Source organism: Dipodomys ordii, unplaced genomic scaffold, assembly GCF_000151885.1.
Source record: "Dipodomys ordii isolate 6190 unplaced genomic scaffold, Dord_2.0 Scaffold58, whole genome shotgun sequence".
NCBI lineage: Eukaryota > Metazoa > Chordata > Mammalia > Rodentia > Heteromyidae > Dipodomys > Dipodomys ordii.
This window is the reverse complement of record NW_012267274.1, coordinates 476,329-492,853: the sequence shown is the minus strand read 5'-3', so window position 1 is coordinate 492,853 and position 16,525 is coordinate 476,329. Positions and strand designations below refer to the sequence as shown.

The 16,525-nt window shown below is 60.9% G+C and overlaps 2 protein-coding genes across 2 annotated transcripts in view; both read left to right on the top strand.

Annotated features, from left to right (window-relative positions):
• Lrrc27 (leucine rich repeat containing 27) overlaps window positions 1-11,685 on the top strand; it is a 28,700-nt gene extending 17,015 nt beyond the window's left edge. Inside the window, exons 7-10 of the mRNA XM_013021875.1 lie at window positions 1,765-1,858; window positions 7,725-7,843; window positions 8,803-8,929; window positions 11,620-11,685. Coding sequence (XP_012877329.1) covers window positions 1,765-1,858; window positions 7,725-7,843; window positions 8,803-8,929; window positions 11,620-11,685 — 406 coding nt within the window. The remainder of the gene's footprint in view (window positions 1-1,764; window positions 1,859-7,724; window positions 7,844-8,802; window positions 8,930-11,619) is intronic.
• Window positions 11,686-16,020: 4,335 nt separating this feature from the next.
• Window positions 16,021-16,525, top strand: part of LOC105989701 (proline-rich protein 36-like) — a 7,368-nt gene continuing 6,863 nt past the window's right edge. Inside the window, exons 1-2 of the mRNA XM_013021874.1 lie at window positions 16,021-16,205; window positions 16,313-16,472. Of these exons, the coding sequence (XP_012877328.1) occupies window positions 16,021-16,205; window positions 16,313-16,472 (345 nt within the window). The remainder of the gene's footprint in view (window positions 16,206-16,312; window positions 16,473-16,525) is intronic.

Genomic DNA, 16,525 nt, shown 5'->3' with positions numbered 1-16,525 from the left:
GCCGTGGGCAGCAGCGTCTGGGGGGGGCCGTGGGGGGCAGCGTCTGCGGGGCGGGGGAGGGGGCTGTGGGGGCAGCAGCACTGTGCCCGTGGTTCGTGGTAGCTAGCTTGTTGGGAGGTGGCTCAGGCCCCATCTTCAGTGTCCACTGTGTTCTACCTGCTGGCCGTGCTGGCCGCGAGCTTCGCCCGGCTGCCAGCCCCAGCTGCTGGCCGACACGGACCATGTCCACAGTGTCCTGGTGCTCTCCCCTTGCGTGCGCTCAGCCGGGCGTGGGTCCCGCAGGCACTGGGGAGACGGGAAGAGCCAGGGCAAACTCAGTGTCTGGTCCCTTTGCAAGCTCCTTGGGGCTGGCCAGCCCCCCACACACTGACCCAGCTTTCCTCCTAGCTCTGGCAGACACCTCTTTCATGATGGGCCACAGATCTGGGATGGCCAAGCCATGTCGAGACCTGGGCTCTGCCCTACCCTGGACTTCCTGCCTCTCTCCTTCTGAGGTCTGGCTGTGAACACACCCTTCTGAAGGGTCTGTGGGGGTGCATGTCGCTTCCCGGGGGCCTGAGCAGGATAGACTGCTTGTGAGGTGGCATCTGTCAGAGGCCAGCTGACCTCTGAGCTGGACACACTTGTGGCTGTTTGTCTTTCTTCAATTAGTACTTGGAGTACAAACAGCAGATAAAAACTCACCTCAGTCTTGAGACCTTGTCAGTGTCTCCTGCGCAGCTCGGGAGGCCTGCTATGTGCTTCATGCTTGGGGCACAGCCCCCTGGGGCTTCTTCTGGTCATGGTAGGTCCCTCCTGCCCCGTGGATGGAGAGACCGCAGACTCGGTGTCTGGGGGCCGACTGGAGGAAGCCGGGGATAACGGTGTACTGGAGCTGGGCTCCAGAGCCCCTCTGGGCAGCTTGGGGAGATGCTGCATGCATGCAGCATGGAGATGCTGGAGCCCAAGGAGAATGCTGTCAGGTGTGAGGACACCAGTCAGGAGCTGATCCCAACAAGGCAGAGCCTCTGACCCTGCAGAGTGACACTCAGGAGGGGTGCGGCAGGCCCAGGGCGGATGGGCTGGGACAGAGCCTGGACACCTGTGAAGGGGAAGCAGGCAGAGGCTCCCCTGGGGGCATGGTGGGTGCCGGCCACAGGAGCTGACGGCAGATAAGGAGTTGTTCCAATAGGTAGGGGCGCTGAGGCCATGGTGGTGATGGGCAAGGTCTTATCCCGCCCCTAGCCACACTGGACCGTTGAGGGACTTGCTCTGGTGGGTGGGCCGCCTCCCACGGACCTGCAGCTCTGGGGCCACCACAGGAGGCCGGGGAGGAGGGGGTGCCTGCCTGGGGCTCCGTAAGGCGGAGGCAGCGAACTGTGAGTGAGCGTCTTTCCAGCCTTGCGTGCCCCAGGGCTGCAGTGCAGCACCCGTAGCCTGGCCCACTCCCTCCAGGGCGGTCAGTGCTGTGCCCGGCTCTGGGCACTGGGGCTGGAGGCACCCTGCTGCCTTGGCCTGCCTTGGCTGGCTGTTAGCTGCTGATGGCAGCACATGCAGACACACAGAGGGGCTTGGCTTGGGATCTGCAGCTCCTAACTCTGCCTAAAGTGTGTGGGGAATCTGAGAGGAAGGCTTGCTCGCCCTGCTCAGTGCTGCCCTTCAGGGACTGGGCAGACAGGGGGAAAAGCTGTCTGTGAAGCAGAGATCGACAGATAGGAAGCCTTATAAATTTGGCTTGAAGCTGTGCACAGCTTGGGACTTCCATATGACTGATGTTTCCTCTAGGGATAGAAGGACCCTGCAGGAGTGGAGAGAGCAGGCCCAAATGAAGAGGAGGAAGAAGCAGCCCAGCGTTCTCTTGCCTCTGCAGAGGAACCTGGTATGTTGTCTGGATGGTCCTGCTGGACCTGCCTGTGTGAGGACCAGGTGCCGGGCAGGGCTCGCTCGCTGTGACTCCACGGCCAGGGTCTGCTGTGTACAGGGCTCGCCGTGTCTCCACGGCCAGGGTCTGCTGTGTACAGGGCCCACTGTGACTCCACGGCCAGGGTCTGCTGTGACTCCATAGCCAGGGTCTGCTGTGACTCCACGGCCAGGGTCTGCTGTGTACAGGGCCCGCCGTGACTCCACGGCCAGGGTCTGCTGTGACTCCACGGCCAGGGTCTGCTGTGTACAGGGCTCACCGTGTCTCCACGGCCAGGGTCTGCTGTGTACAGGGCCCGCCGTGACTCCACGGCCAGGGTCTGCTGTGTACAGGGCTCACCGTGACTCCACGGCCAGGGTCTGCTACCAGTAACTCCCACACGACTGCCCCCTGCCCACAGCCCCTGGCTGATGGGGCTGGCTTGCTTGGAGCTCACTGCCTGTTGGCTCTGGCCTTTGATGCTGCTCTTGGCTTGCTGAACCGTAGACCCTGAGAAATTAGGTACTCCACAAAGGAGGGGAAGAAGGGTTGAAGGGAAAGGATCAAACACTGCTGTGGTATCGCTGTGTTTCCGGTTACTGTCCTGGCATTCCAGACCCGCACCCCAACCCTTGGAAGGCCAGTTGCCTGGGAAGCAAGGAGCGTGGCATCGTGACCTTGTCCCTGGCCCGGGCGCTAGGCATTCCTGGGACAGCACCCTTATTTCCCCTCAAGCCTCTCGGAGGGCTTGCCCAGTGGGGCACGGTGGTGAGCAGGCTGGTGGGTCCTTGGGCATGGGGTGGGCAGGGTGTCTGTGGATGGGTCACGGGTAGAGCCCTTGTGGAAAGGCTCCCTGACTAGACCTAAGCTTGTGACCCCTCAGCCGGGAAGGTCCCCAGGGGCGTGCTCTGACTGTCTTGACCTTGGCCTTTACTCCCAGCAGCGGGTGCCAGGCAGGCTGCATCTCAGGGAAGCTTGCACAGGTTGAGACGTTAAACATTTTGTGTCACGCTAATTTTTGACCGATAGAAAGTTGCAGGAGCAGCCGGGCGCTGGTGGCTCACGCCTGTAATCCTAGCTACTTAGGAGGCTGAGATCTGAGGATCGCGGTTCAAAGCCAGCCCGGGCAGGAGAGACTGTGAGACTCCTATCTCCAATAAACCACCAGAAAACCAGAAGTGGCGCTGTAGCTCAAGTGGTAGAGCGCTCGTCTTGAGCTGAAGAGCTGAGGGACAGTGCCCAGGCCCAGAGTTCAAGCCCCACGACCAACCAAAAAAAAAAAAAAAAAGAAAGTTGCAAGAGCAGTGCCGAGAGCTCCATATGCTCTTTGCCCAACTTCTCCAGAGGACGTCTTTCGTGACCACCAAGTGGTACCCCAGTGGTGTCCATGGTGGTAAGCTGTGAGGACGCCGTCCTCGGCTCCTCTGGCCTGGCCCCTGTGGCACACAGTCCTGGTGTCCCTGCAGTGTCTGCAGCCCCACGTGATCCTGTTTGTCCTGCCCCTCCTGACCCGGCGCCCTGAGCAGCCTGCCCGGCCACTCTGTGCAATGTCTTGCTGGATGTCCTCTTTCTCCAAGCCACCTGTGGCCGGTCCGTCCTGACCCACCAAGCGCTGTTCTCCCCTGGGGCTTGCTGCCTTCCCTGGGTGCCGAGCAGGCTCGCCGCTCTGCCTGGCAAGAGCGTGTCCCCGTCAGGTGGGCCCTCAGGACAGAACATCCTGTCTGGTCTCTGTCACCAAGTCCTCTTACCACTCACCATCCCTAAACTGTCTTTGTTCATCCAACCAAAACAATGATTCGTTAGCTTTAGAAAAAAGAACAAAACAACGGGACCTTTTGCCTTCTGGAATGTCCTGGGAGAGTGGTAGAATTACAAGGTGGATCTAATCAGGCGTTGGTGCTGCCAAGGTCCCTGGCCTCTGCCTGGTGGCATGGCCACAGTGACTCTGCCGCCTGACACGAGGAAAGCTAGAAGAAGGAGGGTTGCAAAAGTAAAATCCTGGAATGGCAGGGTGCCATTGGCATCCTAGCTGCTCAGGAGGCTGAGATCTGAGGATTGCAGTTCAAAGCCAGCCCAGGTAAAAAAGCCCCCACGAGACACTTACCTCCAGTTAACCACCAGAAAACTGGAAGTGGATCTGTGGCTCAAAGTGGTAGAGTACAAGAGCTCAGTGACAGAGCCCAGGCCATGAGTTCAAGCCCCACTACCAAAAGGAAACAATAATGTGAGTAGATAAAGAGCGTGAGCGTCTTCTGATAGCGGTAGAGAGCTGAGCAAGGCCGCTGCACAGCCACTGAGCACTAGAGGGCGGGTCTCAAAGCTGCAGCCGACTTTCCATCTGTCCAGCAATAGAGGAGACACGGTTTCCATCTAAGACTCATTTCGGGAATAAACTGTTCCCGTTCTATCCCTGAGAAAGTCCTCTTTAGGAAGAAGCAGGTGACACCAAGAGCAGGTGCTGTCTGGGAGAGAGGGGCCGGGAGGGGCCGTCATCCCGCGCTGCGGCCTTGAGAGGCCAGGCTTCAGGGTGGCAGAGCCATCTCGGTCTCTGCTGGCCATGGGCGGGACCCATGCCAGCGTCAGGGCCTTGGGACCCCAGCAGAGCCAAAGCCTGGGTAAGTCACCATTGCGTATGTAACAATTAACACTATCCTGTCACTTCCAGGACTCAAAATATATGTCCAATTAGATACTCCCTGGCAAAGTGGCTGAAGTGGTAGAGTGCTTGCCTAGCAAGCACAAGACTCTGAGTTCAAGCCCCAGTACTGCCGAACAACAGCCACCGCCACAACAAAGAGGGCTTCCAGAGTGAAATGTGGCTATTCTCACCAGAAAGGGAAGAGTTTAAATGTCATAGGTGTCAACAGCTGAAAAATAGTTTAAAACCAAAGTATGTGGCTAGCAGAACTGCCGAGCTGGGTCTCACATCTACTGACTTTGAGGGGAGCGGAGAACATGATTGTTGGTTAAACTCATAAGCTGGAATCTGCTCAGGAAGTATAATGCCTATATATTTTAGATTTATACCCCCCAAAGCCCCTCAAAAGGATATAACCCTTCAAAATACTGCTAGGACACAGGAATCGGGAGGGAGGGAGGAGGCGGCAGAGGCCGGGAGGGAGGGAGGAGGGGGCAGAGGCCGGGAGGGAGGGAGGAGGGGGCCAGGCAGTAGAATCCCTGTGGTCAGCATGCTGGAGGCAGCCGCAGAAGGCCCACGTCAGATGCCATCAGTTACAGATTCCCTTTGAGGTGTGGCTGGTGCGCCTCCAGTCGCTGGCCAAGGCTGCAGTCCAAGTATGTAAGAAGATGTCGGTGTCTATATGTAAAAATGACTATAAACGGATATGGAGAACTCTGAGATTCTTCATAGGAAAATAAGCAGAGGAGGTGACAGGCAGGTGACAGAGGAAGAGCAGGGCTGTGAGTGCATGTGAGCACGCTGTGTGAAGGAACGGTCGGCCGGAGGGGGGCAGCGCTGAGCGGGCGGGGGTGCGCCCAGGGAAGTCCAGGCCTTGGCAGCCGCAGCTTCCTGCAGAGCCTTCTCATCTGAGCCTGCCTGCGCCCTGAGCACCTTGGAGAACCATCCACCATTTAGCAGAGATCAAGGCTATTAGGTCAAACATACTTAGGAAGAAGGATGAGTATTTGTGTGTTTCAGAACTGTTTGCAGAGGCTGGCACCCAGGAATAAAACTAGGATTCACATTAGAGCAGCCGTGGGCTGAGGGGAAGAGAGCTTCCGGTTTATACTGGCTCCTGCAGTTGGGCACAGGGACAGGAGAGGGCGCCAGGGCCCTTTGTGTGTGGCTGCTGTGGCCACTGCAGCGGGGCCTGGGCGGCCACAGGCAGCCCTGCAGCCTGGCTCCCACAGTGCCCGCCCGCCCGCCAGGGCCTGGCTGCCGGAAGCCCACACAGGGCTGGGTGCCGAGTGGGAGCCTTCGGAGCCAGGGCCTGACTGCAGAACCGTGTCTCTGTGCTCCACTTGGCTGTGGAGCCAGCAGTGTGCCAGCGACCTCTGTGTGCCACGGCATGCTCGACATTCCCACGGGAATGAAAAGCTTGGCACGGGGCCCCGGGCAGCTGCTGCCACGGCTCGCGCCGTGCCACGCTGCCCACGTTCCACAGCCACGCACCCACTCTGATTCTCATTAGGGAGCGGGCTACGGTTTGTAGTAATAGTAAAGCATGTCTTATCGGGCCTCTTCCCAAATAATGTTTTTAAGATTTAAGCCAACTCGATGTCTGACGGTGAGCTAGCATGCTGTTTCTTTCTGCTGGAGTGGGGGAGGGCTGGGTCAGTCCTGCCTTGCTGACGGTGCATCAGCTCGCCCAGCCAGCAGACACTTCATCCTGGCTTGCTCGGGCCCTAGCAGCTGAACGGGGTGCATACAGGAGAAGGGTACGGTGCTTCATTGCTAGACGAGGCCCTGGCACTGGTGACCCACCTAGAGGGAGTGGCAGATTGAAGAGTGCCCGACGTTGCCCATGCTGCCCCTTCCAGATCGCAGATGGGAGGAGCTCTGGCAAAGGCTCACTGCCTCTCTACATCCCGTACCTGCCACAAGCCCTGTTTAGCTTATGCACAGAGCCTGCAGTCCCCATGCAAACAAGCACGTGCAGCTATGCACACACATGCTTACATCCATACAGACCCAAAGCTCCCAAGGTCAAGGCAGAGCTGGCTCTCAAGCTCAGCCACTGTGGGCCGCAGTGAGCAGCACTGGCTGCTACCCCCTCGGTGCCTTTGCCTAGTGCCTCACGTCGGGGTGTCTGCAGAAACAGCCCCTGCGGGAAGCTGGCGCGAGTGCTGTGTAGGGCACGGAGGGACCAGACGAGAATGTGTTCGGGATTGGCTCAGCAGAGCAAGGAGCCCCCAGAGGACAGGGAGTCAGGGTAGTACCGAGCAGGACTAGCGGAGCCCCGATGTGGGGCAAAGCTGGCTCCGTCTGGGAGCCCTCACAGATGGGGTGGAGAGGCTCCAGATGTGGCAGAGCCAGGGACCAGCAGCTGCCCAGCCACAGCCTGTGTTGGTGAGCGGGGCGGGGCGGGGCAGGGCTAGTAAGCAGGGAGGCCTGAGTTTATGCACCAACCAAAGCTGGGTGAGGAAGTCAGACCAGGCAGGCATGTCCGGTAGGCAGAAACCCCGGGTGACATCACGGGTCAGGAAGAGAGCACCCTGAGCGTCTCGCCTGCAGCGCTCGCCGCAGCTTGTGAGGACTCTGTCCACCCCCAGGATGCTCCCACACCACCACATCGGGCGTGGGCAGGACCACTACTGAAGCCTTGTAGAGAGGAGGAGGGGCATCCACGGCAAGGGGCCGTGGCAGTGCTGAGAGCCGCCTCGACCTCTGTCAGCCCAGCTCTGGGCCTCAGACATCCGCCTGTGTCCCTGGCACATTGGGTACTGTCTGCTGTCCCTGGGGCTACGACGGTTTCTGTGGGGAGCTGCAGTGTCCCTGGCCGGTGATCTTTGCAGGCAGACTCACCCAGTACAAAGCTTCTCCTTCCTTTCTCGCCTGTTTGTGTCTCCTGTATTAGCTTGAAAATTCATGCTCTAAAATTTTGGCCACAACTGTGGAGGACTGTTGTCAGCAATGTAGCTTACGTGAGCCATAAGGCTGCCTCAGGCTCACGGGAGGGCGCCTCCCTCTGGGCTTCCCTCTGCACGAGCGGTCGGACAGCCCCTGGGAACTGGGCAAGCCAGGAGTGCGGCGAGAGCGCCGGCATCAGGCGTGACCCTCTGGACAGCCACTGGCTGGCCTTTGGGTTGAGAACCACTTGATGCACCTGGTACACGTGCTCAGGCAAAAGCCTTCCCTCGGAAGACATCTTCTCCATTTTCCTAGGTGGCATCCAAGATCTCATTGAGCACAAACCTCGCAAATCAGGGGCAAGTTCCAGCTAACCCACTTGAGAGGACGAAACACAGGAAGGAGAAACCCATGCAAGAGAGCACAGACACTAAGTATGCTGAGTGCCCCGAAGGGCCTTGATGTGCTGGGAGCCGGGGCCCGCACCCTGGGGGGCCTGGGAGTCGGGGCCCGCACCCTGGGGGCCTGGGAGCCAGGGCCCGCACCCTGGGGGACCTGGGAGTCGGGGCCGCACCCTGGGGGCCTGGGAGCCAGGGCCCACACCCTGGGGGCTTCCTGTAGCCAACCTCTGCCAGGTGACCACCGGGCCTTGAAGGCTCCCTGGGCCCTCTGCAGGTGCCCTGACCCACCCCAGCTCCTCTGTCCCTAGCTCTGCCCCCAGTCCCCAGCCCTGGTCTGCCTGGACCTGATCTCAGGACTCAGGTGACCCACCCTGGCCATAGGCGTGCAGACACGCTAGGCAGAGCTGGCAGGTTGCTAGACATGTAGGGCTGTTACACCGAGAGGTTAGCTGGCCGGTGGAGCTTGGGAGAGCGGGAGTGCACTGGAGAAGTGGGGCGCCACCCAGTGATTGGAAGGAGGGGGAGCTCAGGACAGCATAGTCGGGGGTCACACTGCGCAGGCGAGGACAGCTAGTGAGGAGGGGCCGCTGGCAGCTCAGATTCCACGGCCTGCTCTGCCGTGTAAGTCACATTCACAGAGAACACCCGCCCCAGAGGGAGGGAGCAGTTTGCATCCTCAGTCTGAGTTTCTGTTGCTCCGTTTAACCATGTGGTAAAAAATGTTTTTCACACACAAACATGTTCTTCACGTGATTGTGTGCCACGTGCAGCATCCTCTGCACCGGTCCCTCCCTCTCGGTGGAGCGTGGTACTGCAGCTTTAAAACCACCCGGGCAGCGATAGGAGTGTGGCTGGGTGCAGGCGCCCCGAGCCCCACCTCAGCCATGGGGCCTTGGGCCTGTACGCGGCCTGTGGAGAAGCGGTCCACTTTGTCCTGGGTGGGGACAGGGACGGCCAGACGAGATCCCGCCTCAGGGTTTCTCTGTCCTCAGTGCCGCTCGGCTGGCGGATCTGGAAGAGAGGATTCGGCAGCACATAAAGCAGCTGCAGGCACACAGGAGGCTACAAGGCACCGACCTGCTGCAGGAGGTGAGGACGGCCGTCCAGGACCTGGAGACCGTGAGTGCTGCCACCTTGTTAAGGAACTTGTCCCCCTCAAAGCACCCTCTGCCATGGGGCCGCGTCCACCCGGTCTGCCGTGCAGATGCCCTGGAGTCCTTGCTGTTGAGATGAGACGCTCAGCCGCGTCAGGCCCGCAGCCTGGCCAGGGCCGATGTCCAGCCGCATCAGGCCCACCGCCTGGCCAGGGCTGATGTCCAGCATCACCCCAGCAGCCCCAGAGACAAGGACAGGATGGGGATGGAAACTGGGGTCTTTACTTGAGGTTTCCCAGCCAGAAGAGCAGACTAGGGCCCAGGCCTGGCCCTGGGGTTGCTGTTGGGCCAGGGGCTGGGCTGTGGCACTGTGCCCTGTGGCCTCTGCCCCTGTAGTCATGTGGGTTGCAGTGATAGCAAGCTAGCCTCCCTCTGGGTTGTGTGCATTCTCCCCGCCTCCCCTGCTGCCGGCCGGCGGTGGTCAGCATGGGAAGCAGAGGCCTTGCCGACAGACATGGCCAGCCCCAGCCACAGCCGAGGAAGCAGACGCCATCCGCCCTTCTCACAGCCACGGAGTCGGTCTGCACCCCCGCACCCCCCCGGCCAGCCAGGCCCTTCCCGTGGCGTATCCTCACCAGCACGCCCACCCCCGTGTGGCCACACGGCTCCTGGCGCTGGGCTGAGGCCGGGGCACCATCCCAGGTGGATGTCCTTGGGCCCTGGCCTCCATATCTGCCATGTCCACCACCCAGGGTCCGCACAGCCCTCACGCACCTTGGTTCACCGTCACCCCACCAGGAGGACAACATGCAAACAAAACCAACATGGACTCCTTGGGCCCCAGAGCCATTCTCTGCTGTAGGCGAGATCGGCTTTCCCACTGGTCTCTGTGTTAGAGTCCTAAGTTTTAGCGGGGTACAGGAACCCCCAGCTACACTTCCTAGCCACCTACAGATGGATACGCGCAGGTGACCATGTTCTGATCAACAGGATGAGAACACACGTGCTCCAGCGCCTGTCTTCTCTCCTCCCAGCTGGAATGCAGACACGAAAGCGAGCGCTGGGGCAGGTGTCCCAGACCCTGAGGTGCAGGCCAGGTTGGAGGGTGAGCGACGGCCGCAGGGAGTGCGTGTCTCCACGGCCGGCACGGCTCTCCCAGGGAAACCTCAGAGAAAGGCCTCAGTGCAGAGTGCGTTGCGTGCCAGCAGGACTGAGCCAGGGACGCCCAGCCGGGGGAAAGCCCTGCGTCAGGACCCAGACACAGCAAGCAGCCGGGTGCTGCGGGTGGACGGAGGAGTCTGCAGGTCAAGCTGGACACAGGTGTCAGTCCAACAGCTGGTCGCCCTGTGGCGCCCACCCCGCAGGCCTCACCAGTGTGGGGACCATGGCCACAGCTGCTTCCTGAGCTCTGAGGAGGGGGTGTTCGCCGGCGTGTGCTGGGTGCACCAGCCCCACTGCCACCCCTGCCCCGAGCTGCCTCTCCAGGCTCTAGGAAGCACTCCAGGCAGGTGCAGCCTGCCGGGGCACCTTCACAGGGGTGGTGGTGGTCTCATGCCCCATCCTGCCAGTGTGGGGAGCCAGAGAGCACAGTGCTGAGACCCAGACTGGCCAGGAAGTGGGCCTGGGCCCAGGGGAGGCCCCCCCCCGTGAAGGCCAAAAGGAAAACTGCGTGCCAACACCGTGCATCATGGCAAGGTGCCATGAAGGCCACGCCCAGCTCGCCCAGAGGATCGCTTCATGGTACAGAGTGACAAAAAAATGGTAAAACTTAAAAGACCAACGGATGAAAGTGAAAATAGAGGCAAGATTTAAGAAAGAAAAACCCCAGAGGACTGATCTAAGAGGCCAGAATTGCAGGGGCGAAGGTCATCAAAAGCAGAAGGCACACACCCAGCCCGGAGCCCGCTGTGTGCCCCAGCAGCCTTGCGGAGCAGGCAGTAATCTGCCCGCCACCAGGGATTGTGCAGAGCAAAGGCCTGAGCAGAAATGCTCCCTCCCTCACAGCGTTTCATTGGGAGCCATTGTAGGATCCATCGTGCCACGAAGAGGGAAGTGGCCAGGAGCAGAGCCCAGGGCTGCTCTCATCCAATGACAAGAACACACAAAAAAGTAACGCTTCGGAAAGGAGGCAGAGGCTGAGAGTTTGCTGAATCAATAGCAAATACTGTTTATCCTACGATACAGTGAGATTCCGGGACCCACTGCTGGGCTGTGGCTTCATCAAGGAGGCGGCCCAGGAGACGGGGCTGGAGAGGTGGTTTGGGGAGCTGAGCTCCTGAGGCCCGTGCCTGCTCCCCGGCGCTCCACTCTGCCCAGTCAGCCGGACAGCATGGGATGGACGGGAGACAGGAGCACACACGTGACTCAGGCCCAGGCCTTCCTCCTCTGGGCCTGAGTGCCGCAGCATCCCGGCTCGTCTGCTCCCCAGGCCGCGGCTGGGGGGTGGGTGGGGGCGGGGGCGGGGGTTGGCACAGAGCTAGAGGGACTCTGTTCACACAGTCTGGGGCTAGCTGAGGACACCGAGGTAAGTGGCCCACAGTTGTCTGTGGGCAGAGGAATAAATGAGACCAGGCTGGAACAGCCTGCACAGTCCCCCCAACAAGGGCCGTGCCAAGATGCAGCCTGTGGGGTGCCCCATGCGCCGACTCTTGGCTCCCCAGCCGTGGGCCTTGGGGCCTGCCTGTCTCATGCTCAACCCTCCTCTTTTCCACAAAGGCCAAGAAGCTGCAGGAGGAAGTGATGAAACTGAAGCAGGAGTCGACCTTGAACAAAGGGCACTAGCTTTGCTTGTAGAGGCTATTCGCTTCACTCACCGGAACCGCAACTTCAAAATATCTATTTTGACAGAAAGTAGTATGAAACAGGCCCTTCCAATGGGGAGCATCCACACGGGAGCGCGCTGCCCGGCGTGCTGGGGCTGGGCAGCCCCTGGTGTTCACAGCTCCGGCCCTGTTGCGAGGCCGCATTAAACGAGAGTACTATGAACACGCTGTGTCCTGGTCGCTTCCACACCCGGGTTGTCAGCGCCTCCCAACCCTACCAGCCCCGACCACAGATGAGCTCAGCTCTGAGTTTCATTAACTTCTGCATTGCATGTGGGCAGGGGGAGGGCGCCCGGGGAGCAGGCAACAGCCACGCATCCTGCTCGCGCTCCACAAAAGTGTCCTCTGCTCTTGTCGACCCTTATGCTTGCACCAGGACGCCAGCCCAGGGCTCACCAGCCCAGGACCCACCGTTCTGCAAGCCCCCGGCCCCTGACCTGTTTAACCCACCGGCTGCCCACCTCCTCCGCCACTCAGGATTGCGAGGCCCAGGCTCTGACGGCCTGGGCGTGACTGGATTTTAAGCCAGGCTGCCTTCACAGATTTGGGACAGCGCTGGCCATCTTATGCCGGTTTGAGGGGCAACCGGCCTGCTCCTCACGCAGCCCAGCCGCCAGCTAACTCGCCACTCTGGACCCTGGTTCCCTCAACACACAGTGGATGAGGGCTGCCCTTTCCTGCACACGAGGAGGCCACAGGTGGCAGATTTGGGGTGTCTGGGCGGGTGCGTTTGTGTCATGGGTGCTTCTCTCGGCTTCTACTCTGCTGCCACATCTCCTTCCCACCTTTGCAGTGAGAAACCCTCTGGCATCGCAAGACCTCCCCTCTCCCGTCCTGCCGCCACAGGCAGGCTGGGCTCCTGGGCTCCCAGTGACAGGAGGTTTCTGAAATGGCAGCCTCAGCCAGCGGTGGCTGCTCCTTGTGAAGTCGAGTGGTCGGTACTCAGCCCGGCAGCTCACACTTGCAATGGTCACTCCTTGGCAGAAACTGGAGGGTGATAGAAGCCAGCCCAGAAATAAGAGTTCTCGACTCCATCCCATTCAGAGGCTGGGTGCTGTGGCTCGTGCCGTTTATTCTGGGCCACATGGAAGCCCTGGCAGGAAGCTTCCCAGACTGCACAGGCACACTGACGTTCTCCTGTGAAAGTAACCCAGGAAAAAGGCACTGGAGGTGTGACTCAACTGACAGGTGCGGAGTTCAGATTTTAGTCCAGTGCCCTCCCCCCAAAATGGAGCGCTGATTGGTAGAAGTGGTCAAGGGTGAACCTACTTATTTTGCCAATCCTGGGGCTTGAACTCAAGGCCTGGGCGCTGTCCCTGAGCTGCTTTTGCTCAAAGCCAGCGCTCTGCCATTTGGGCCACTTCCAGCTTTTTCTGTGTGTGTGGAGCTGGGGAATCGAACCCGGGGCTTCATGCATGCGAGGCCAGCGCTCTACTGCTGAGCTGCCTTCGCAGCCCTGAACTCACTGACTCAGGCCATCAGCCCCCGAGCCCCCGTCCCCAGCAGAGGGTGTTCAGGGCAGGAGTACCATGGGCCTAAAGCCACCAGTGGCACAGGACCCACCGCAGCAGCGGCCACTCTGCCAGTGCGGGGCCCACCGTGCAGAGCCGTGTGTCGGTATGACGCACGTCCAGCAAGGACCCATGTGCTAGCCTTGCCCACGGAGGCTCGGCTTGGGCTCCTGGTTTCTCAGAGTTGGGCCCCCCAAACGAGCACCAAGCACACAGCCCCGTGGGCAGCCCTCCTGGGCATTTAGAACCTAGAGGCTTGTCCCAAGAAGCCCCAGCGTGTGGCTGGAAGTGGAATCCAGGGGACCCAGTGATGCTCCGGGGTGCGGTGCAGACCTCAAGTAGATGTGGCCCTGGCCAAACACACTGCAACCGCGGGAGAAGCCGAGCCAGGCAGACATCCCAGGCCCAGGCCTGCGGTTGTCCGACAGACCAGGGGGCTGCGGTCCTGGGCTCCAGCGGCTGGGCCAGGGCTAGCTGTCTTGCTGTACTCCGCTGTGTGGGCCTAGCATTGCGGTCTCCCAGGGGTCCGGGCTGACAGCACCAGCCTGCCAAAACCCAGGGGCACAGGCACGTTTCGGGCCGGGACTCACTGTGGGACTCTGAGCCGCTCAAGGCTCATGGGAGCAGAGCAGCTGCTTCCATCCACGTGGGAGCAAATAGGCGGCACCAGCCCCAAGCAAAGGGCTGCTCGGCCCCACCCTGCCGGCCCCGGCCGCCCTCCCTGGTCTGGCACCGGCCCCTGTGGCGGCCAGCAGCTCCCTGCGGCCGCACCCAGCAAGCGCAGACTCCCTCCAGGTGGAGCAGCCTGCTGTGGGCAGGGGTGAACACGGGGTCCGAGGACAGACCTGTGGCTTCCATGACCATGGAATTCCTAGCCCCGTCCGGCAAGGCCTCCCTTCACAGAGCCCACGCAGCACTGGCCATGGAATTCCTAGCCCCGTCCGGCAAGGCCTCCCTTCACAGGGCCCACGCAGCACTGGCCATGGAATTCCTAGCCCCGTCCGGCAAGGCCTCCCTTCACAGAGCCCCCGCAGCACTGGCCATGGAATTCCTAGCCCCGTCCGGCAAGGCCTCCCTTCACAGGGCCCCACGCAGCACTGGCCATGGAATTCCTAGCCCCGTCCGGCAAGGCCTCCCTTCACAGGGCCCACGCAGCACTGGCCATGGAATTCCTAGCCCCGTCCGGCAAGGCCTCCCTTCACAGAGCCCCCGCAGCACTGGGGTTCCCAGAAGCCCAGTACAGGGCCAGCGGAGGAATTGTCCATACCTCATGGAGGCCACTGAGGCCCAGGGGGGCTAGGCATGTCCTTCCCCCTCCCCCATTATGCCCCCCCTCTGTCATTCTGGCTCAGAGCCCATGCCCTTAGCCAGTTCTCCACACCACATCCAGGCAGTTCTGTTCCCAGCCAGGTCTGAGCGTTCTCTCCTGGGAAAGCCCTCTCTCTGGATGCCCGCAGGTCTTGGCTGCCTCCGGAGCAGACCCCACAGTCTGGCAGGAACAAAGCTGGTCTTACCAGTTCAGAACAGAACAGAAGCTCCCAAGGCTCTGTGGCCTGGGAGAGGTCCAGGTTTTTAGGCCGCAGATTCCCTAAAATCCTGCCTCAGAGAGGACAGACCTGTGGCCTCGGGCAGCCTCAGAGCTGGGACTGTCTGCAAGACACACTGTGGGGGAGGCCTGCATGCCACGGACCCCTCCCACTGCACCACTGGGGTGCCTAATGGGGACGGTGTTCGAGCCAGACCTGCAGGAGGATGCCGCTCTAAAAAGACAGAGTGGGCAGGGCACTGGTGGCTCGTGCCTGTCATCCTAGCTACTCAGGAGGCTGACATCTGAGGATCGAGGTTCAAAGCCAGTCCAAGCAGGAAAGTCCATGAGATTCTTATCTCCAATAAACTACTCAGAAAACTGGAAGTGGCGCTGTGGCTCAAGTGATAGAGCGCTCGCCTGGAGCTGAAGAGCACAGGGACAGCGCCCAGGCCAGAGTTCAAGCCCCACAACTGACATAAAAAAAAAAAAAAAAAAAGACCAGGGCAGGCATGAAGCTGGTGGCCAGCTGAGAGGGGTGAATCCCAGAGCCCATAACACAGGGAGAGAGGTGGCAGCTAGCCTTCCCTCAGGCCGGAGCCTCTGCTGTATCCCAGCCTGTCCGTCCTGGTCACCAAACCCAGAGCTCCAAACAGCTTGCTGCCCTCAGCCCTCACACTGTCTTCCTTCTTACTTCGGGTCCGGCCAGACCGGCACAGGGCAGGCCTTCCCTAGGCTCTGGGGCTGAAGACTTTAAGGATTCAAGTCCCTGAAGGTGAGGTCTACAGTCTGAAGGAGGCCTTACGCACAGCGCTGCTCTCCTGCCCAGGGCAGGCTGTGGGACGCTCATGGCAGCAGCTGTGCACAAGGCCAAATCCTGCCCGGGCCTTCCTCCTGAGCGACACGCATCTTGGGGGCTGCTTCTAGAGGAGGCACACAGATATACCGCCCCCCACCCCCTGGGCCCCACACAGCTGGGTACTCAAGAAACGCCCACAGCCTGCCAGGAACAGGGAGGGGGTGAGGAGAGCCAAAGGGGAGTGGGCAGGCAGGGCTGCTGAGACCCTGGGGGCTGTCACTTCTTCACACTGCTAAGCCTTCTCCTGCTAGGCGCTGGCTGATACTCCTTTTACATATTCTACCTAGAGAGCAGTCTTTTAAAAATGGTTCCCAGTCCACTTAAAAGACCCAGCACACAGCAGCACCCAGGCACAGCCAGCGGCCAGTTCTCCCGCTCTCCACCCGACAGGCGGACACGATGGCTGTCAGCCTCAGGTGCTCAGGTCTCAGTGTCCCGCCGCTGCTCTACCTGCACCACCCGTTCCGCTCCCTCCGGTGGTTACAAGGAAGCCTTTCCCCACTGGGTCAGGGCGACCCCATCCTCAGACACCAGTTCACACCACCGAGTGGCAGCCCTTCCTGCAGACCCCTCCACATTGCCAGGTTGTACTGACCCAGCAGCTGGGAGGCCCCCTGCCCTCCAGCACCTTCCCAGACCACCCCGCCCTGTGCCCACAGCCCCCTGCGCCTACAGCCCCATGCACCCACAGCCCCCTGCGCCCACAGCCCCCTGCACCCACAGCCCCCTGCACCCACAGCCCCCTGCGCCTACAGCCCCATGCGCCCACAGTCCCCTGCGCCCACAGCCCCCCTGTGCCCACAGCCCCCTGCGCCCACAGCCCCCTGCGCCCACAGCCCCCTGCGCCCACAGCCCCTGCCCTCCAGCACCTTCCCAGACCATCCTGCCCTGCGCCCACAGCCCC